This window comes from Trematomus bernacchii, unplaced genomic scaffold (assembly GCF_902827165.1).
Source record: "Trematomus bernacchii unplaced genomic scaffold, fTreBer1.1, whole genome shotgun sequence".
Classification (NCBI taxonomy): domain Eukaryota; kingdom Metazoa; phylum Chordata; class Actinopteri; order Perciformes; family Nototheniidae; genus Trematomus; species Trematomus bernacchii.
Window position 1 is genome coordinate 2,126,848 of NW_022987828.1, and position 22,275 is coordinate 2,149,122.

At 40.4% G+C, this 22,275-nt stretch overlaps 1 protein-coding gene across 6 annotated transcripts in view; it reads left to right on the top strand.

Annotated features, from left to right (window-relative positions):
- Positions 1 to 11,216: 11,216 nt before the first annotated feature.
- Positions 11,217 to 22,275, top strand: part of LOC117499697 — a 29,864-nt gene continuing 18,805 nt past the window's right edge. For 3 of the 6 annotated variants that reach the window (XM_034152269.1, XM_034152274.1, XM_034152271.1), the window contains exons 1-11: positions 11,217 to 11,847; positions 12,611 to 12,700; positions 13,975 to 14,109; positions 16,901 to 17,047; positions 17,594 to 17,785; positions 18,720 to 18,806; positions 18,969 to 19,087; positions 19,168 to 19,282; positions 19,364 to 19,441; positions 19,543 to 19,658; positions 20,828 to 20,990. In XM_034152269.1, the coding sequence (XP_034008160.1) occupies positions 11,347 to 11,847; positions 12,611 to 12,700; positions 13,975 to 14,109; positions 16,901 to 17,047; positions 17,594 to 17,785; positions 18,720 to 18,806; positions 18,969 to 19,087; positions 19,168 to 19,282; positions 19,364 to 19,441; positions 19,543 to 19,658; positions 20,828 to 20,990 (1,743 nt within the window). In that variant the 5' untranslated portion in view covers positions 11,217 to 11,346. The remainder of the gene's footprint in view (positions 11,848 to 12,610; positions 12,701 to 13,974; positions 14,110 to 16,900; positions 17,048 to 17,593; positions 17,786 to 18,719; positions 18,807 to 18,968; positions 19,088 to 19,167; positions 19,283 to 19,363; positions 19,442 to 19,542; positions 19,659 to 20,827; positions 20,991 to 22,275) is intronic. The other 3 variants (XM_034152272.1, XM_034152273.1, XM_034152270.1) reach the window with 3 other exon arrangements.

A 22,275-nucleotide genomic window follows, 5' to 3' on the forward strand; every position in this document is an offset into this window, starting at 1 on the left:
ACAAAAGTTCATGACAATCCATCCAATAGTTTTTGAGATGATATCAGCCTGTATCGACAGGTGGAAAGGCCGTCATTGTCTTCCTTAGAGCAGATAGCTACAAAGTATATATTATTTGATATCACAAACTTTGCTAGTACAGCCAAGAAAAATCAGCTCATTCCGAGTGACCCTTATACTTGTTGAAAACAAACGATACTAAGGACGTCAATCTGTCATCAACTAGCATCCATTCCAGAAGTAGAAACACAAAGTTGCTGTGAAGTTGATACATTTTGATCATCTACACATTTCTTGTCTGACCTGTTCATTGACTTGATGACAAGCCTGAATGTTGACTTTGAATTATCAGATTTCCAGTAAAAGGCTCTTTTGATCTTTTACAGTCACTCTCTCAACTTCAGTGCCTTAGTGGATTTTTCTAATGTCGTGGCCAATTGTTATGGTCGGACAATAAATCCATTAAGGAGGTAAAACAAAGGCCCTATTGTCTAAAAGCCATGTCTGAATCCTGTTATTTGAACATACTTACTGACACAGGGTTTCTCAAAACAGTTTTTACTCATGATACCACTCTGCTGCCAAGGTTGGAGGCTGAACATAACAAATATTACGCATTGCATGTTTGCATGGAGGAATGCTGCAAAGAAAGCCAGATATCACAGTATTATTGATGATGTCAGTGCAGCAGTTACCTTTGTATTGTTTTTGAAACAATACTGGTACAGTTTAAAGGTTGAAAATATATGCGTCATGGAAGACGGTTGAGATGCGTTGTCTCTGCATGCCTCTTCCTGCTTTGTGACAAACTTGGCACACTGTCTCTCCAAACCATGAGCACTGAATGACTAACATGGCATTTTATTGCACATGATGTCATGGCTCTTTAAGGTTGTGATAAGAGTAGACATGTTGAGGAGAAACGTATGAAGCAGGACTCCCAGGATGAAGCGCCACAGGTGTGTGTGTGAACGTCAGCTGATAAGCATGCAGTCTCATTAGGTGAATGTCAAACTAGGCGCCACTATTATATAAGTAGTTAGTAATAAGTATTAGGTATTAAACCAGTGATAAAAGGGTTTGGTACTTTTTATTTGACAGGTTTCAAAGCTGCAGCGTTTATGTTTTTAAAGTACAAACCAGTGGTTGAAAGGGAATAACTACATTTACTCAAATACTGTAATTAAGTACAATTGTGAGGCGCTTGTAAGTGGAGTGTTGTGTATTAGTGTTGTTTAATACTTCCACTACATCTATGAGGAAATCTAGTTTTACTCCACTACCTTAATTAGACATCTTGACTTTACAAATACATATTTGTGCGTTCATTGACAGAACATTAACTTATTTATGAGGCTTAGCTTACTTAACCTATTAATAATTTCAATACATTATTATTTTGTATTGTTTTAGAGACTATTGTTGCAGGTTTTGACTAAATAGTGCGAAATACTGTATACATAAAAAAAAGATAACAGTGCAACATTAAAGTGAACACATTCATTTATTAGTAATTCTAATATAATTTATATCATTTTGCATAATGCATACTTTTACTTTTGGTGCTTAAAGTATATTTTGATGTTAATACTTTTGTACTATAATTAAAGTAGAATGTTGTGCTGCTTATATTAAAGCAGTTCTACAGTGCAGTATTACTAATTGTACTCAGTTCAATGACTATGACTTCCTCCTCCTCTGGTATAAACTATATTGAGATCTAAACCCACGGCTGAATAGATTACTTATGGATAAAACTTCACAAAACCCATGTGGACATCATGTTATAAATGCTGAAGAAAATGTGGATTACGTAATGTGTTTATTTTTCTCGTTGTCCATAAACTGCAGCTGTCTTGTTGTTCTGTTCAAGCACAAATCATTTCATTGTTAATGCGCTGTATTAGCTCCAGTGGCTGCAGTACAAAAGCCCACAGGCGGGCCATCTGAGGGAGGCTAGGTCATTGTCAAGATGTGGGTTTAGACTTGTTAGCTAATAGCAAAGGAATTTAAAGCTATTTAGATCAACAGATAAGTGTTAATATAAATGTATGACTTCACAACTTCCTTGGCACCATGCCGTCACTGCCTTGATGTTTGCGTTTTATTGTCATTCACAGCTTTTTCTCGAGTCTAGGTTTAATCTATTTAAACAGAGTAAAAAGGAGCTGGACTGGTGTAAATATGCTCATGTTGATTTAAAACTTGGCCAAAGACTTTATGTATAAAGATAGTCTGTTTATGCTTTGTCTGTCCTGCCTGTAGAAGCTTAAAAATAGGCTTTTGTGCAATGGGACAAATTATTATTTGGTGGTAATAGAGGCCTGGCATCCAAAATGTATAGCTAAAACTATAAAAGTAATAAACAGAAAGTTTATTCTAATGACATTGGATTCGACTCTTAGTTGAAATGAATTTTCTAGAGGAGGTTTTTTTGTGTAATATTAAGCTGAAGAGTTTTCTAGGGTTAGATTTCTCTGGATATTGTCAAAAGCTCTGGCAAAACACGGCTGACATAACACATGTAAGAATTTTCCTTTTTCCATTCCTTTCATATCAACCACAAATGTTTCATTTTTGATCATGATCCAGAGCAAAAACTCAATCTTATCTGTACTGAAACTTGACCAGGAGGCCGATCATGCCTTTGTGATGACATACACCAAGTGGAAAAGTACAGACCCCCTCTAGCACCCATGCAAACTCTCTCCTCCGCTGCAGCTATCACTCTCCTTTCATGCGGCCTGCATCGGTGACATCACCCCTTAAAAACAAGTCTTCCAAGTCGTATTTACTGACTCTAATGAAATGGAAGATTTCTAATAAGTTTGATCACAAACAGAGGCCTGTGGCGAGAAAACATCAGGATTGTATTATCAACTTGGGAGGCAATTATATCAGCCATCAGGCCAGAACCAGCTTGTCTTTAACAGTCATCTTCAAAGATGCACATAAAGGAAGATGGCACAAATAAAGATCTTTCAGATGCAGGCTGGATTATTTGGAACGGATGTGGGCAGCACTGTTACGCACGTGGATGAGAGCTGTTGGGAGGAGGGGGGACTTCCAGGGTAAACACCATAAGGAAGGTGTTACAGTAGCGCAATCGGACTTGGTGGGTAGAGGTGGGACAGCTGGTTCAAATCTTATCAGTACAGTGAATTTGTGAACAACTCTCCATCCTTTAAAAATGTTTGCAGAAGGTGGAAAACAGTGGCTTTACACAAAGTGATCAGAAAAAAAATCATACGTTTTCCTTCAATTTTCACTCAGACCTTAAATGAAGTGAACAAAATATATACGTTTGTGAACTTTGAGCAAATCTAACATTGCTATATAACACACCCACCTTTGTGTTTGTCTTTTTAAAGGACATCTGAAAGTTAGATATTTTGGGAAATGTATTTCAAAATGTTCTATCATTTTGTTACTGTAAGGTCTTTTAAGTAAATATTCAAATATAGACAGTAGTCTGTTAGCTTAGCTTAGCATGCAACAACGTTTGGAAACAGTTTTACAGCTCTGTCCACAACAAAACTTTGTCTACCAAATCCTCAAAAGCTAACTCATAAACACATTTATATCACCACATCCATGTATCTTGTACACTCAAAAAACTAAAACGATTATGTACTCAATTTAATTGGTGAAACATTTTTACACTTAAAAATATTGAGTCAATCTTAAAGCTGTGAAATCATTTAAATGTACCTTATGAATTGAGTAAATGTAAGTAAAAAAATCAAGTAGGTCTAAATAACTACATTTAGTACCAGAACATATACAATTGAGTAAATATAATTAAAATCCTAAGTCAATGCAATAGTAACCCCAAGTCAAAACCACCATTTTTTTTTAGTAGATATCACTTAAATACTAGGTAGATGTAACTGAAAAGGAGACTATTATTTAACAAAACAAATGTGTGAAATGTACTCGATGATTTTAACTACATTTAATTAAAACTGGACTATTAATTATATAAATATATGTGTTACATTTACTTATTTTTTTTAACTGTATTTACCCCAGGAGTGCTTTACCTGAGGTCAATACATCTAATAAAACCAAAAGAGCAATTGTACACATTGACATTTTAATTACATATTTATTGTTCAAATTTGACCAGTATAACACATCACATTAAGTCTCAACCTGGTTTAGTTAGCATATTACATTTGTAACAATTAGGGGCTGTTCTTGACAAAATACATTCTTAGTCGACTAACACTCGTACACATTTGATGACTAATCGATTAAATCAACATATTCTTCACAAAGAATCACACAACACCACTTTAAATCCTTGTGTTTACCAGAGATATCTATGAGGGTCCGTTAGGCACATTATTCAGAAATACCGTTCACATACACATGTGAAGCACTCTCACACACACACAACTGAAACCAAAATAATTTACAAACATATGTAAAAATCTCTCACACACACATGTGAAACGCTCTCACACACATATGAAACAATCTCTTATACACAAATTAAACGCTATCATATACACATGAAATGCGATTTTGGTATGTTGTGTGAGGGATTTCAGTTGAAATGGAAGTCGTTTTAAAAAAACAGCGAAGAAGCGCAAATTTAAAAAAAGCGAACACAATATTATGTCCGTTTGCGATTGTTCCATCATGTCTGCTCAGCAGCATGCACAAAGCTGAGGCAGCAGCGTTGTTAAATAATATCCTGGCCTCAACACCATGCATCGTCCCTCTTCCCGTCCCGCGGCAGGCAACGGCCCACTACAGCTCCCCTTAGGAGAGACTGTGCACCCCGCTGAGGCCAGGATATTATTTAACAACGCTGCTGCCTCAGTTAAGCTTTGTGCATGCTGCTGAGCAGACATGATGGAACAATCGCAAACGGACATAATATTGTGTTTGCTTTTCTGAAATCGACTTCCTTTATCAACTGAGATGCCTTCCGTTTCAACTGAAATCCCTCTCACACAACATACTGAAATCGCATTTCATGTGTATATGATAGCGTTTCATTTGTGTATAAGAGATTGTTTCACATGTGTATATGAGAGATTTTTACATGTTTGTAAATTATTTTGGTTTCAGTTGTGTGTGTGTGAGAGTGCTTCACATGTGTATGTGAACGGTATTTCTGAATAATGTCCCTAACGGCCACTCATAGATATACGTTTCTTACAAATAAGTCATTCACCATGAAAAAAAAAAATTAAAATATTACTAATTGACTAAAGAAATCTTCATCGACCAAAACCACAAATAAAGTCAACTAATCGACTAAGAAGGGAGAGCCCTGGTAACAATGGCCAAGCTATAAAAACGATGAGCTGAATTGAGCTCTGCATATAACTAAGCGGTCCTTTTAAACACGGGTAAAATGCAACAAGACCAATTGCAGCAGAGACATCTTAGCATCAATGGAAATCTCAAATTTGATTATTTAGCAATAAAACTTTTAGGCATTTTATCTAGCTTAACTTTCAACCAGGTATATTTTTGCCAATGAGCATGTGAACATTTCCATTGAGCTATGGGAGCAACGGGCTGAACTGAACTCTGCATATGACTGAAATGCACCAAGAACAGTGACACTTTACAACAATACCAGTCCAAAATGCAATTCAATCAATGGAACTCTCAACTCGTACCTTTTAGCATCTTGCTGAACAGTAGTCGGCAACTACATATTCAGGCAATTTTTCAGTCTCTGAACCTTGGTTGAAAGGTTGCCAGGATCCAGCTCCAACAGTAGTTTTTGGAATACCTCAAAACTATATTTGAGATTCTTGGGGTATCTCAGATCCAAGGCATAGGTTAGTCCCAACAGATAGCAGCAGGTCTGCTAAGATCCCTAAGACTTCTGAGGACAGGGATGCCCTCAATCACAATCCCTACATCAGTAGGTTCATCGACTGACCCATCTTGGTTCTGCAGCAGGTACATCATCATCACCTCCTCTGCCAACTCCTCTTGTACACTGACAGGTGCATCAGCAGCATCCTGCAGACATTGAAAAGATAACTGGTTAGTGCTTACTTTCAGCCTGCATGTTACAAGACACACAAAGAGCAATTCCTCACTGCTCACTCACTATGTATGTTCATGGTCATCACAGTCATCCATGATTACATTATTTAAAACTTCAAAACTAACACTGTTAAAAATCCTGAAAACTATTGTACTAACTAGGGCTGCAGCTATAGAGTATTCTAACGATGAATTCATTAAACGGATAATACATTATTTTGCTTTATTAAAAGAGCAATAGTAAATATAGAAAAGAGAAAATAAGACCGGCCTCTCAAAATGAACAACAAGAAAAATCCACATTGTTATTGTTTAAATTGCATACAATAATATTATGTCAAAACTAGACCCATTTAGTGCATTAAGTTTTAAAGAACCCATTTTCTGAAATGCAAAAACTAATAATTATTGTTTTTTTTATTTCAAAGAACTCAAAAAAAAAAAGGTATACGTCTTCTGGGCTACACATATAAGGGTACTATAATTGTAACTGATCACTGCACATCTGTATCGGCCTCGGTCTTACCTCTGTGCCACGCTGTCTGTCTGCTTGACTGAGTGCGTGTATGTCTGTCCCACTGCCCGATAATTTTTAGTAATCGAGTTACTTGAGGAATCATTTCAGCCATAGTACTAACCTCAAAGTCCTTGATCAAGGCACTCGCATCTTCTCCCAGATTCCAAAGGTACCGTGCTTCAATCGATAGTGCTTGAGAAGTGACCCTTTCGCTGAAGCCACACATGTGCAGAGCTTACATTGCCATCCCATAAGCTGCAACCTAAAAAAGTGAGGATAAATAGTGTTATCACATGGAGCGAACAGACTGGTTTAATGCTACTTCCATTTACCTACATACTTTTTGGACTAATATGTTTTATCATACAGAGCTTTAAAAATGACACCCAATTATATTTACTCATTGATGCTAATAATTACATCTACTCCAAACTATAGTTAATGGAACATCTACCGTAATTGCACAAACATTTGGAAAACAGTCAATAAAAACGATTGCAGTTGCAGTGTTCAGAGCCAGGATCCTCAATTGCAGGAGTAGTATATAATAATTAGTAACAGTTTGTATTATCAAGTCCTAGATATTTGTATATATTCACTGTTTATGTTTCTAACAAGTGCTTCCTGGCCTTTGCACTCAAACATGGTCGAAATCAAGGTGCAACTCATTTAGCTTATTCACCGATTTCTTAAACTTGTATAAAGCAAACTAATATGTTGGCACCGTTGTTTCAGTGTTTAATAAAATAATGAAATTTACCTCCTCTGTTTTGTTATCTTCGTTCAACTTCTCTCCGTTAGCGCAGTCGGTGCTGTGAAACAAATATTGAAAATATTTAACATGCTTCACAAATAAATTCAACTTTACTTGCTCTAGCCATCATCAAGTGTTCCCTCATAAATATGACAACACATAAGTTGGGCAGGTAGGCCACTCCTCTTAAGAAAATGCAATGCCTTATTATAATAAAGATGAAACAGTTTCATAAGCATATAGGCAAGACTAGTAACAGCTGCTGGGCCGCGGATGCAGTAGGCAGACGTTATCTGAAATCACTCGCACGATACAGTAATCACCCAAATAAACTAATAGCCACCTTACACAAACAAGGTGCATTTATCTTTGTATTATCCATACTTTTATCGGCGCTTCTACAAAAATCAACAATATAAGTAATACATTTACACAAACAACTAATAGTAGATTAACTACATTATTCAAAAATGTACAGTAACTTTGGATAATAACACGGGAGAAATAAACAGGGTGCTCTCTTTTCCTCTCTCCCTCTCCTGACAGCCCGTCAGTTTAGTCTCATGCAGCTCGCTAATCCAGTAATGAGTGACCCAAAAGTAAAGAATAAACATATTTATAACTAGTTCGGTTACTTCCAGAGGTAGATAAGATTGCTAAATGTGTTAGGTCTAACTTGAAGCGTGTGCTCTGCTCACCGGTCCCCTCACAGCGGCAGAGCTGCAGGTGATCATGCAGAGCTGCGTGTCTCAGTTTGCAGAACCTGATCACTCTCCCGATTATACTTCACTCGTGTTTATGTCCATATCGATCAGATCTAGCTAGTTTTAGTTAATGATATGACTGCCTCCTTATCAGGGATACCTAAACGATAAGCGTTGCTTAGTAACCGGGTGTGGCGGCAAAGCCCCCTTCACAGCCTGTTCAAGGCGAGACTGTTGCTCCGTTATTCCGGCATGGCGGGACATGCAGACACACATATTCGCCGGCGCTGTTGTGTTACACGTCAGGCCGGCATGCTGTCTAATATCACACACTGGGGCAGCATTATGCTGGCATTGTCTGGTTAAGTATTAAAAAGTCGACGTAATGGCGGATCTTCTTTACTACAGCATTTCTGAATAACAGTGTAAAAGGGGCTTAAAACAAACAGCTAACTATGCTACATACAGACAGCTGGTTGATTAGGTACTTAAGACAACAACTGCGGACAAAGCAGGTGCTAATGTTTCTACTTTTTACTTGAGTAAAACGTTAGCTTCACTTCACCTGGTTGACTGTGTCCACCATGCGTGTGTAGAAGCGGACAGAGAACTAGCTAGACCTATGACAGCATGGCTGCAAGTGTGACAGTATTTAGATAATTACACACCATAAAGTTGTATATGCACAAAGTCAGGGTCAATATTTCATTAACTTTTGCTAGCTGGCTACTTACCAGGATTTGCAGGGAGTTTTCCTGGTGGTTCTCGTCGTGGTGTTTCCTTGCTTGTTGCGGTTGCCACATGTGGCGCAGATAGAAAAGTAGATTTCCCATGAGCACACTGCATTTGCGCGCGATTGTTAATGGGGTCCACTCATGACGTTTTAGTGTAATTTACTCAATTTCTTAAGTTGTTGTTAAAGATGAAGAATATTGATTTAGAATGAGTAATAATTGCTGTTCCTGAAACTGATCAGTATAATTAGCCAATTCTCAAATATTTTGACTGAAATTTGCCAAAGATATTAAGGATATCTTAAAAATATAATTTGTTAGTCAAATACTCATTTATTTTCGTGTCATCAACTTAAATGATAGTAATAATTTAAGACAAAATTAACTGTTGGATTTGTAAGCATTTATTTTGGTATGTCCGACTCAAACAATTACTTTGGTGATATTTAGAGATTTTATTAAGGTAATATAGCTTTTTATTAATGTGATATCTACAAAGCCACTGATTTAGTTTTTTGAGTGTAGGCAGGCTAGCTGTTTAAGGTATTTGTGTTAACCTGACATTGGTGTCAATGTTACACAGTCAGGGTTGGAAAAATGTGTTGGAAAACTGGGTAGAATCGTTAATGTTTTTTTAATTTCTTGCTTTAAATTGGATTCTAGGCTAAGCTCTGGATGGCAGTATTTTTTAGTAACATCTCTCCGTGGACTGGTTTGCTTAAACATTTTCAAAAAGATCTGCCCATATATTTCTTTCTGACAAATAATGATCCTAAATTAAAAATAACCCAAATGTTCCAGTTGAATGCGACCACCATTTCGGCATGTGGTGGTGTCATAGTCACAGTGTGCCCGCAGCGCACATAAATCGCACACTTTTAGAGCCTCTCACCCAGCAATATGAGGAAATGGCATTTTAAAGTCAGCCAAACCCCTTGAACTCCACCCATCCAGCCTTCTGTGAACACCACCCAGCCTGTGCAGAATGTATCTCTGATTTCAAGCTGCAACACATTAAAACTCTTCCTTAAGATGACTTCATCATGAAACCAGAGCTCTTTTAAAAGCATAATTAACCGTGTCGACTCCGAGGGCTAACTCTGTCATATGGAGCCCTGCTGAGTGACTGCTGTCCCACTGCTGGCTGCTTTGGTCCTGCTCGAACACTGGCAACTTTAGAGCACATCAATTAATATATTTCTTTAATGTTTCCATTTCTAAATGCCCAGGATTTTACACTGTGTTGTAAAATGAGGCATTACCTCAATATCATAGTGACTGGGTTTCGTTGTTAGTGGCTGAGCAGCTACTTCAAGCGAGTCGACCAGGTGCGGCCTGGGGTCACGACTGAGGGCAGCTGAGTGAAGAGTGAGAGTTTCCTTTTTTGGGTAAAGCTTTCAACAGTGGAAGCAGATTCTCCGCTGTACTCCCAAATATTTTCTCTGCCGTCTGCTCTCTTCAATAATCCCTGCTCCCCTGACATACGCACGCCACCCCTAGCATTCCAATCAGTCAGCCCAACATGTGCTCTGTTGAACCCCAGCCACCATCAAGGAGTGGTAGGGGTCATCATCTGCTTGACTGTGATTTCCCCCCCCCCACCCTACACTTGTCATGCCAGCAGCTCTGAGGTTTAAGGGGCTGTTCCATTCAGCTGGAACCTGTGTGACAACTGCTCCTGGCTGATGGGGAAAGGCTCTGAGCTTGGGAAAGCACTCTCACTCCTGGACAGACAGCGATCACAAGAGCCTCTGAAGCTTACTCTCTCCTCAGATTTCACCCTGGATTTAAAGAAAAAGGCCTGCTCCCTTTGAAAGACTTTCAGAGCAAAACACCTCAGGGCTAATTCTGTTCTTCTGCACTTCAAGGTGGAGGTAAGGGTGAGGCACTGTGGGTGTGTGTGAGTTTTAGGATATTACCTCATAGAGGATAAGCTGTGATTGAAGAGGTCTGACAGAGGTCTCTCCCTCTGACTCCATTACTCGCCTCTTATCTGGACAGAATTTCTGTTTGGGTTCAGAGGGGAAGTTTTGACAGCCAGACTTTACAGCCCCCTCACAGCTCTGTCGCTCCTGACAGAGAGAAAGAGAAGAGAGAAAGAGAAAGAGGGAGAGTGTGTGTAGAGGTGGTGACTTCATCCCCACTCTTAACCAACCCTCCTCTTTCCCCCTCCTTTTTTGAGTTTTCTTTTTTTCATTTTTTTCCTCCGCACAGCCCTGTCAGGCAGCATGCCAGCAGTTTTCATCTTGCTGCGGTCCCTGGTTATCAGGCTCCTCAGTAGCAGACTGGCAGGCTCAGTGGCACAGTTCCTCAGGAGAACCCTCTCTACAGGCGCTGCACACATTGGCACGGCGCTGCGCCACGTCTGGGACCGTATTCGATCCCAGGAGTCCAAGGAAGCCGTCCTGGGCTGTGTGTTGTGCCTTCTCAACATGCACAAGAAGGTGGAGACCTGAGCTCTCCCTTCACTTTCTGTTCAACTCACCACTTGCCTGCTGAACAGACTGGACAAACAGCGCTGGTGAGTGAGTAGTGGTGTACAAAGGGATGTGACAGACTTTTTTCAATGTACATTTGGACTTCAGCATTTTTTGTTTTCTTATCTGGACACTGGCAATGTCTGAAAGCATAGTAAGGAAGGTTCAGCCCTTCACGATTGGGACGAGGCTGTCAGTCCCGGCTGTGCCAAAATGCCAGGAGTTTACACAGAGTTATCTGCAGAGCCAGAGTTTGGATAACTGCACTCTACAGCACAACCTGAACTCACTCTACCTCAGTCGATCCCAGGTCTGCACACGCGGCCCCTGTCTCGTCTCACCCATGGTCAAGCAGGTAGCCCCTGTGAAGCACAACCAGGAGGACATGGCAGCTGAGGACCATCTGAACCAGAACGTTGCCTCTCCCTCCGCCATCTCCCGGTCCATCAAGAAGATAACGATCTCTGGAAGTAGAGAAAGATCGGAGAACAATGTGTCAGTGGGACCAGTACAGCTTTCAATCACAGGGTCCACATCCGAAAACAACAATAACAACAACAACGTCACCAGCACCTCAGATACACATCTGCCCCGGATTGTGGGTGTGAGCTGTGAGAATAAACCTGGTTCTCACTTCAAGGTACAAGACACACTTTACTTATTCAAATATGCCAATTTAACACCCAAGGAAAGAATAAATCACACAGAGGTGGGATTTCTTCTAATATTGCTGTTTGATTAAAAGCTAATAGAGGATATGTAGGTAGTTTATATTTTTAAATATATTTGTAAACTGCAGTTTTGGTTAGTTTAGTTTATATGATAGATTTATACTTTAAATGGCCATATCATAAAACAAATAAACTACTGAAGAAATTAACCTCATCATTGAAAATAGACATTCTACACATTTTCAACATTTCCTACAGTGCAAATATTTAGCAGTAGGCCTATAGGCGAGTGTTCATTTCTGTATTTCAACTGTTTTTATTGATTTTGAAGTTCTACTGAGAAGAGAACCGAGCACATGAACATGCAGACGTATAGATACAAATAATTAAAGTAGCGTAGTAAATCAATAGCAATATACGACAATTCATAATCTCATCATGGTAGCCTACTATATAGAATTAACCGGTATAAATAATCTAATGACGTCTCTCAATATGACACAATGTATGACAAATGTATTCAAAGAAAATGTTAAATATTGTTTGTTACCAATATTTGATCGAGATATAAGTTTTATGTAGTTTATCGTGTTGCCTTGGAGTTTGTCTTTCTGCCTGCCACAGTTTCCGTCTTGTTGTCCAGCTTGTTCGACTCATTTACGGCTCTTTTTCTGCACTCTCAGCTGTTTATTTTGTTATTATAATACTAATAAAGTAATATTATTATTTTAGGTTTTACTCAGAAAAGACAGCAGTGAGGAACTTCAGCCAGCAACGGGACAAACCAAGCCGAAACTAAACGGAGACAAATACGTCCAACAGGTAAGATGCTAGCTGCTGTTACCTGCTAAATGAAAACTGAGTGACAAATGAGGTAGCTAGCTTGAGACGACAAAAATGAGGATATTGTTTTTTATATCACGAATGTAAGTTTAATTAAAAAATCTTTGAGTATCATATTAAGGCTTATGTTTTTTGATATTCAGTGTTTTGTTGTGGACATTGGTGCTATTTTACCAACTTTATTGACACTGTTTTATATTTTGCTGTGAGACAGTGGGGTCTTTATAGCCAGCAGCGGTGTTGATGGATCTTTTGGTGTTTAGGAAGTGAAGTCATGTGCTGTGTTCGCCAAAATTAAACGAGTTTATTATATTAAACATTTGGAGCAATGTTACACAGAGGTGGAAAACCAGTTGAGCTATGAAAGCAACGTGTCTTTGAACGCCACACAAATAGCGTAGCGTACTGTAGGCCTATCCTCTTTTTAACTGTAATTCATTAAAGAAGCAGACTCATGGAGAAAAACAGAATACGTATATTGTAGGATATTGTTTAAACTCAATGGGCTGTTGGATTTGGCCTGTTTCTTGTTGAAGTCATCAGTATGTGTTGTGGATGAAGTGCTCTGTTACAGAAGCAAAGCTCACTGGAAAACATGAGGTCAGGGAAGATGTTAACAAAAGAAAAGGCTTGCTGAAGCCCTCATGGTGGCTGCTTATAATAACACACTGACACAGCAATGGCCTCATTTCCCCTTTTAGGACAAAAAACTACAGTCTACATCTACATCAGCTATTATTGTATAACCACAACAATACTTTCCTTTTCCTCCTCTAATGTATTATTCATTAAAGTGCCCAAAAATGGTTATAATTACATGGGAGAAGCTGGTGGTGCCTTTACCTGTTCAGGTATGAAAGAGCAAACATGATCTACCAAAGTCCTTTTAAAGGTGATATGTTTACATGTAAGGCTGACAGTAAAAAATGTCCGACATCCCAGGATCTGTCTGTTCCTGCTTCCTTCATGTGCCCAGATGTTTCCTGATGGGCGAGCGGCAGGAACACTCGATTAGGGAAATGGTGCCAGTCCGGCAGTGTTGACAGTATGTTAAGAGGGACCTTGAGGTAACACAAATGTGTAATGTCTCTGTATGGTGACAAAAATCCCCTCATTGAGAGATCCACCAGCTTCTTATAGAGTTTATCATTCAGGCATCATTTTGGTTTTGTTTGGTAGATTCAAATGAATGTTGCAGTCAAATTGCCATCATATTTTCAACCATTTATTGTCTGTCTTGTTTGCTTCCATAGATATCAGTGCCTGAATCGCATCAAAGGAAAGAAAGTCATCCACACACGCAGAATGAAGCATCCGCAGCTGTTCCCACGTCCCAGAGCGACTGCTTCACTCAGCGCTACTCGCTTTTCCACAAGGAAGTACTGCAGGTAAAATGTGGCATGCATACACAACAGCAACAGTTTGTCGAAAGCTCCACTTTCCTCCTTCTTTTTTGTGTTCCCTTATATAACTGGAAACTTATAAAATGTTTAGGAGAGTGTGCTTTTTCCACTCTCCATAGATTGCACATGGAGATTTTTTTAATCGGTCAAATTAAACCTTAACTTATCTCTCATCTCCTCTAACAAATACATAATGAAAAAAAGCTGCAGTGGGTTTATCTCAGAAGCAACAAGTTAGGCTGTTTAGATGAAATCACAAAGGAAGCCGTCGTATGACCCGCATGACAAAATATGTACTGGTTCTTATTTTGTCTCGAGAACTGTACACGCTGTGTTCGGCTGAGGCGAAGAGAGGGAGGGGAAACCGCCACAAGTGAAGCAATTATTTAGGAGTGAGATCATTGTTTGGCTCCATCTCTTCACGCCTATGTCCCAGAGAGACTCAGCCAAGCAGCACAACTGGCTGTGTTATCTCATCGCTGCGTCCAACCCAGTGTACAAGGACATTTTTCTGCGAGTTCGGCTGAGGGACATTTTGTCCAGCAGTCGGCTTTGTCATCAACCATCCAAGTGATAGGCTGTTTACTCCCAGTAATAAGAAAGTCATTTAGGATGTGTCCGCTGAAGGAAACATGTGATGTATGTATGTGTTGAAAACAGCTCTGTGGCACATTGTTAATGTTAACAAGCTTAGCAGCCCCTTTGCTCTTAAGTGGAGCTTGCATTTCTGTTGATTTGGTGGAAACAGCCTTTTGTATTATAACTTTATTCATACTTTAAATAACCAGAGTTTTTTGTATCTGGGGACTTAGCTGTTTTACAGGGATTTGGTTGACTGCTATCGCCGATGAGAATGTGTTATTTCAGTATTATGTCGCTCTGGAAGTGGAAGTGAGTTTTCCAGGGAGAGACCTTTAAAGGGCCCTAATGTTTCGAGCTAAGGAGAGCAAAGCAGGTCACCACATGGAGAAGCCCGGTGCTCGCTCGCTGAGAACCATCTGTCTTCAAGGCCGCTCTGCAAAACTTCTTGCCTTTCAGCGTCTCCTTTCCATGATAGAGAAAGTGGAGAAACTTCCACTCCCACAGTCTTGTCAGCGCCGAGTTACAAAAGGGCCCAAAAATTAGGCTTGTTGGTAAACACTTTTATAAAGTGTGAAGAGGTGGGCACCCGTTCTCCCGTTAAGATGCCAAAATTGGGTTACTTTGAAGCTTGCAGAAAGGAAAAGTGGTCGTAAAAAAAAGAGAAGGATGGTTTCTGTTTATTTTAAAATCTGGTCTGTGTTGACTGCAGTGATTTTTTTTTCCTGTGTGGACACAGATTTTTCACAAATAAATCAAAGGCAGTGATACAATCTGAGCTGCATGCATTAGCCGTCTATTCTCAGCGGCTGCACTAAGGCCTTACTGTACATTTTGATAAACAGACAATTGTTGTGGAGAGCGGACAGGAAAAAACAAGGGACTCAGACTTCCTGTATGAGGTCATTATAGAGCCAGTGTGAGGAGATAGGGGCAGGCCTGTTTTGTCAAGCTCTTTTCCTCCTGTTCGGGGGGGAAATGCTGCACCGGGGGGGGGGGGGTTGTAAAGTTAATGACCTGGAAAGGGAAGGGACATCAGATTTTAATCTCAAGCAAACAGTCGTTTAGAGGCTGTGTCATCTGTGGTGTTTTATTGATCCAAAAGAGAGGTTACTGTAGAGTCTATTATTCGTCAGTCGTACTAAATTCCTTGGGAAATGATGCTTTGATCTAAAGTTATAATCACTTACTTGTGTGCTTAACTGACAGTCTACACAATCGCAACACACAAAATAAAGTTCTGCAGGTTTTATCAATTGTATGACTCACTAAAAATGTGTCTGAGTTGATTTATTAATCCAATCAATTATAGGGTGGGTCGCTCACTTTCACACTGGGCTCGTAGCAGAAAGCAAACATGTACTTTCCAACACTTTCTGACTCTGGGCACCTGGTTCGCAGCTCTTCTCACTCCATACAAATGTTGCCAGAAAAGGCAACTCTGCAAGACAAAGCCTTATGCAATAGAGCCCAGACCCTCGCCAAGAGAAACTTCTGCTCTGCATAACATGACATTAGAGAACAAAGAGCTGTGCTTGATGTGTCTGAGGCTCTGTATTACTCTAATTCGGGGAAGAAAATGTAGCCTGTTTGCCTCTCCGATAAGCAGAAAAACACCTTTGCTGAGTGCTCTGTCACACAGCTGATATATCACAACCTGTAGGCTGAAGATAAGCCTCATATGAGTTATGAAATGATTCATACAAATATATCAACAAATATGACATAAAGAATTATTGCCTCCTATGCCAACATTTTTATATTTTCATCAGTTTTCTAAAGGTGAGACTTTCTCAGATTTCACTCTCATCATAAAACAGGTCAATAAACAGACATATGTGCAGATTGGGGTTAAAACAGTTTTATTTATGATAATGGGTTATGATACCTTTCTGAAATGTTATTATATTATATGTAAAGCACAAAAAGGAAACAACATAACGGTACAAGTTCTGCCTTGTGAACATGCTGTCGTCTTCCAATGACAAAACTCATTTGGCACATTAGTGTTTGAGATTTTAACCATCCTGCCTTGCAGTAATTTGCACATTGCTGTGATGTCATTAACCTTTTAGATTTACATACAAAGTAATGGCAATAATCCTAATTACATAACACTGTTCCATGTAGTCATTACTCCCAAAAAGAGCTTGAAGCATAGTTTAACACTTTGACCGTGTGTCTGTTTGTGATGTAGGCAGAGGCGTGGATCAAAGGCAAGCTGCGGGACCTGAAGGATGGATGTAATATTCAGCGCTGCCCCCTGCAGGACTGGGGGGAAGCCTCGCAGACGCTCCACAGAGACCTCAAAGACTTTGAGAACACCCTAATACAACTCAACCAGGTAAGATAAACATTGAACACGCGCCCGGACTCTTAACTGAAATAGAGACCAGAGCCAGCAGCACAGCAACCCACATCACAAATGAAATGTTTATTTAAAGCTTTTAACAGGTAATAGAGTTCCGAATGCAAACATTAATCACTTTCTTTAGTGTTGAAAGAGTCCGTAAGATCACATAACATTATGGTAGGCATTTCCAGTCGGCCGGAGAGAAAATCAGAGCCTCAGTGTTCCAGACGGCTCTGACAGGCCCGTTTATTCTTTCTCCCTCAGGAGAAAATGTTTGGAAATGGTACATTGCTGATAATTAACCTCCCCTGACACTCAGGCAGCTCAGGGAGGGTCGAAGCAGAACCGGTAGACTTTTCAAGGGTATATCCAAGAAATATATGGCAGTTTTCCAACATCTGTGAAGCCGCATGGCACATAAGCAATGACTCCGACAAACTTGACGTGTGTAGTGTGCTCCGCCACTGTTGTATGTCAAGTCTGGCGGCTCCCTCTGCTCTACATCTTAAATGAACAGCAACTTTCTGTTTCTTAAAGATGGGTGAGCAGCTGATCTGCAAGCTAAACCCCACCTCTGACCTGGTGAAGAAACAACTCAGCCAGCTCAGGGACATGTGGCAGACCCTCAAGCAGACGGCCGCAAATCAGACGAGGGCGCTGGGTGGAGCCAAGAACCTGCAGGAGTTCAACAAGAAAGTGGACAAGCTGGAGGCATGGATCAAAGACAAGGTACAAAATTACATCTTTTTTGTACCTTGTACCTTGTGCTTAGTGTAATAAGTGGATTTCATCGCATGGGGAGGGTTATTTTTACCCCTTTTCTCATCCTTACCAGAGCCAAATTTGCACAAGTGTTTCATTTCTTAACGATTGGTCGTTTTTAGGCACTTTATGCAGTTATTTTTCATATATTGCTGAATGTATGACGCTATCATTCTCGACTGATACTTTCATTTGCATGTTCTCATTCTCAAATGCGAAACTAATGTGAAACAGGGTGAAATGAGTACTTAAAATAAGAGTTAGTTTTGCTTTCATGTACTCGCTTTTGAGTTTCACAGACATTATGAACCTGTTCACATGATTTCCCCAAATTTCATCATTTTCCCATTTATCTAAACATAAAAGCCATCACGCTCTCTGATTGTAATAATTACCAAAAAACAGTTGGCCCAGAGGAAAATAAATGGGTGGACAGACAGCTCCGATCAACAGTTGTCAAGATAATTGGCAGAAAAAAAATGACTTGCTAATACAGGAAATTATCTCAGCATCCTGAGGACGCTTCTTGTTTGTGTATATTATTCACCGGTGTAAAACATCTGTCCGTCATTATCAAGAAGCAATCTGCGTTTTATGTTTATCTTTCTGTTCATGTCCATGTCTGGCACAAGGGAACCTGTGATTGATAATGGACCTGTGGGAATGTAGCGGCGGATGTTAGTCTATAAAACATCCATCCCTACAGGAGACTGCATTCTCCATTTAGTTCCACTCAACCTTCCATACGTGCATTAGTATCGAGTTCTCACCTAATGCTGTAGGCTAGCTCTGTTCAGCATCTTCCCTGGTAATGTGGTTTAATCCTGGTGCCTCTGAGAAGAAATAATGGTTGGGTTCCGAACAAATGGGGGCTATAAATACTGACTTTTATGTGTGCCAACAGGAAGAGGAGCAGTCTCTGGTGAATGTCCTTGGGGAACATGTTGACAAAATGCAGCTGACCAGGAGGATCTTAGATCTAAAGCAGGTGAGCATGAAACATGCTAAACAACATTCTTCCCATATGTTAATAGTTTATAATACATTTCTGCAGGTCATTTATCTATGGCTGTCTATAATTGTGTCTCCCAGAGTGTATGGTAGAGACAGCTGAGGTCATAGTGGATTATGTTCCCCTGTTTCACTACAGGATGAGCAGCTATACGGAAACCTCCACGAGGAGATCAACCACTTGGCCCTAAAACTGGAGAAACAGGGGAAGACAGATGGGAAAAACATCTCCAGCAAGAGGAAACACATCAATAAAATGTACACTTTGTGTCAAACTGGTATGCTGCATGAAACGGCCTCACTCTAGGGAGAAGACTGATTTGATCTTTTCTTTGTAGGTGGCTGAAGGTCCAGTCTCATCTGAAAAACTACCATGAGAATCTTCAGCTGGCACTGGAGGTGTCCTCGTTCTACCAGCAGGCTGATAACACGTTGCTTGCTATTAATAACATGGTACAATTCCCTGGTGGTTTCATTCTTTCTTTTCCGCTGAGATATAAGACATTTTTCTCACATTACATTCTCTTTTTTCAGAGGAAGAGCATGTCTGAATCCAAAGAGCTGGACAGCGTCGGAGATAGAGAAATACGCGACATCGCCAGTCAAATCATGGTAGGAAAGTTTTTTGTGTTTTTTAAGAAACACTGCCTGATCAGATCCTGGAAGTGTTGCAGAAGCCTTCTCTACCTAACCTACTGGCCTGTGTGTGGTAGATGCTTGATGTGAGCGTGTCCCAGGTTTCTAATCTCCACCCCGCCCTGGCTGCCGGCGTCACGCAGAAGCAGAGCGAGGTGAAGGACTGCTGGGCGCTTCTTCAGAAGGTTCTCAGGTAGGCCAAGGATACAGCACACAACTCTGGTGGCCCCATGAGTGCATGCGCCATTTCCCCCAGTAATTGGTCCTCCACAGGTTTCCACTGAGCTGGAACATTATTTCTCCGTTATTGCTTTTCTTGTGCCCTACATTAAAAGTACGCAAACCCTAGAAGACGTTTTCCATTTTAAGTTTGTATAACGTTTTTTTTTCCTCTTGATTAGCCTTGCTGTATTTGGGTTTGAATCAGTGAAAAATTATAAGCAAAGTGAAGCACCGGTCTGTCTGGAGACAAACTACCCACAAAGCATCACTCGCCACCCACTTGTTTGAGTTTAATATATTCAGTTCTGCACTGCTGGAATTGCACCATGTGTTTGATTACTGTACTAGGTGAATAATGCTTTGGCTTACTGAGTCTCATTGGCAATACGGTTCTCTCTCTATTAAAACCGTGCCGTCACCTCAAGTAGTCTGCCGAATCTGAGATATTACACACACACAAGAATATTTTGTAATTTTTATGGCATTTGTAAAACAAATGTATTGGTACTTTAATAGCCTCGAGTAATAGTCCAGACTTTTACATCATTAGACTTTTTTTAGACCATCAGAACCAATATCTGCTTAACGAGTCCTCATTCAAGTTCAGATTTAAATTGGAACCAGGCTCAATAAATTGTTTACTGATTGTGCACTGCTGTTCATACTCTTAAAGTAAAGGGTCAGGGGGTCATCAAAGTAACGAAAACGTTTTTAAAAAGTGCTCTGAAGATAGAAATCATGAGGATCCATCCGCTGGGGAACATGAATATCCATGCAAACCATTTTATCTGGCCGTTTTCTCTTATCTTGTTCTGAACACTGAAGTGTTGGACTGTCCAATGGATAGCATTGCAATCTTTATACATTTGAATATTTTCACAATAATATAAACAGTCAGGAGTGACTAAAATCCCAAGTTCTGACATCCATCTCCAACATCTCCCACTTTCCAAATATTCCTCAGCCTGGGAGCCTCTCATGTCGGTGGGCTATCTTTAGATCCAAATATGACATCATCTGGTCCGTCTTATCAGCTGCGTCTCATGTCTATTTAAACCAAATAACACAAACACTGGTAGAAAGCTTCAGAGCCATACTTGGTGTTTATGGCGGGGCTCTGACGCTCTTCTCCTCCTGCAGGAGTGACAGGACTTTGCTCTCTCCCACCGGCTCCGCTTTCACCAGGGAAGATGCTGACCCCCTGACACCGGCCCGGGAACCCCAGAGCAACGTGGGAACGGAGACGCAGAGGCTCATGGGAAAGGAGGTGAAGGAGGAGCAGAATCGGCTGAAAGGCTGCTTGGTAAGAAGCTTCGGTATTTCACTCTATAACTGCAGAAACCACACTGCTGCGCCATCAGCCTCTTCCAGTCCTACGGCATCTGTGGCTGCACAAAGTGACGCATTTCTCTGGTTTGGAAAATGCCTGATTTACTATTTAAGCAGGTTTTTCCTAAATAACAGTGCTTTTGGAGTCGTCAGATGGTCCGTAGAGCCGTGGCTTGTAGTCTTGGCAGCCGCCGCTTTTCCATCCTCCCAGCTAGTTAGTTGCACTTAATAACCATATGATGTAAGAGTTGTGAGGAAGCCCTCGATAAGATGAGGGAAAAAGACACCTTGGCTAAACTACACAAAGAAAAGTGCTATACAGTATATACTATATACTGCATTTACCTCAGTCTGAACATTGCCCTGTGGGAGTCACAGGAAGAGCTTTGAGAGGTGTTATTTACCCTGGCACAAGAATACCATAAGTTGCCATGAAAAATGTAAAGCCGTGACGGTACAACATGGCTGAACACTGGGCCAGAGCAAATAAGTCTCTCCCTCCAAACCCACATTTCTATGGTAAAATAGTATCTTGGCTTTACAAAGTACACAGTCATTGGACTAATGTTGTATTAATAGATGGCCTGTGGGTCAGCTTGGGGTGAGTGTATAATCAACACAACATTCCTCATCTTTGAAGCACTTTATTGACCTGCCACTGCCCATAAACCTAGAGGAAATACTGTTAGCGTCTTTTAGAAGAGGACGTATCGAGGAACTTAACTGTGGGCTATGTTAAAACCAGTAATTATGTTTATTTTTTGTCTTTTAAGTTGGCACATTACATATCTTCACAATCCGTAAGTAAATGAACAGTCGCTATTTGTGCCCAGCCCAGAGGAATCCCAGAAGTCAATGCTCCTGACCTTGAGCTCATGGGAAGTCCCTGCTGAGCCTCTGGCCTCGTTTCGCCTCGAGAAAAAGTACCCAGATGCTCAAGGAAAGAAGACTTCACTCTTTCCATTCTTGCTTTGTTTCAGGGTCAGTTTATTTCCCTGCTCATGTTTTTAGGCTTCAACCCGCTTCACCTGTGACAGGAACCATGAGGCCAGCAAGCCTGGCTCATTTGTTTCTCTTAACGTCCCGATTCCTTTCACTGCAGAGCTAGGAGTTACGTATGTGCTGCTGTCTGTGGGGGGCCCTCTTGTTACTCTTTATGGAAGGACTAATAATACACTCCAAACAAAACCCTGGAGCCCAAAGGCCAAACTCAGTTTTACTGTTGCACCACCAGTTGAACAGTAAAAGTCATTTAATCA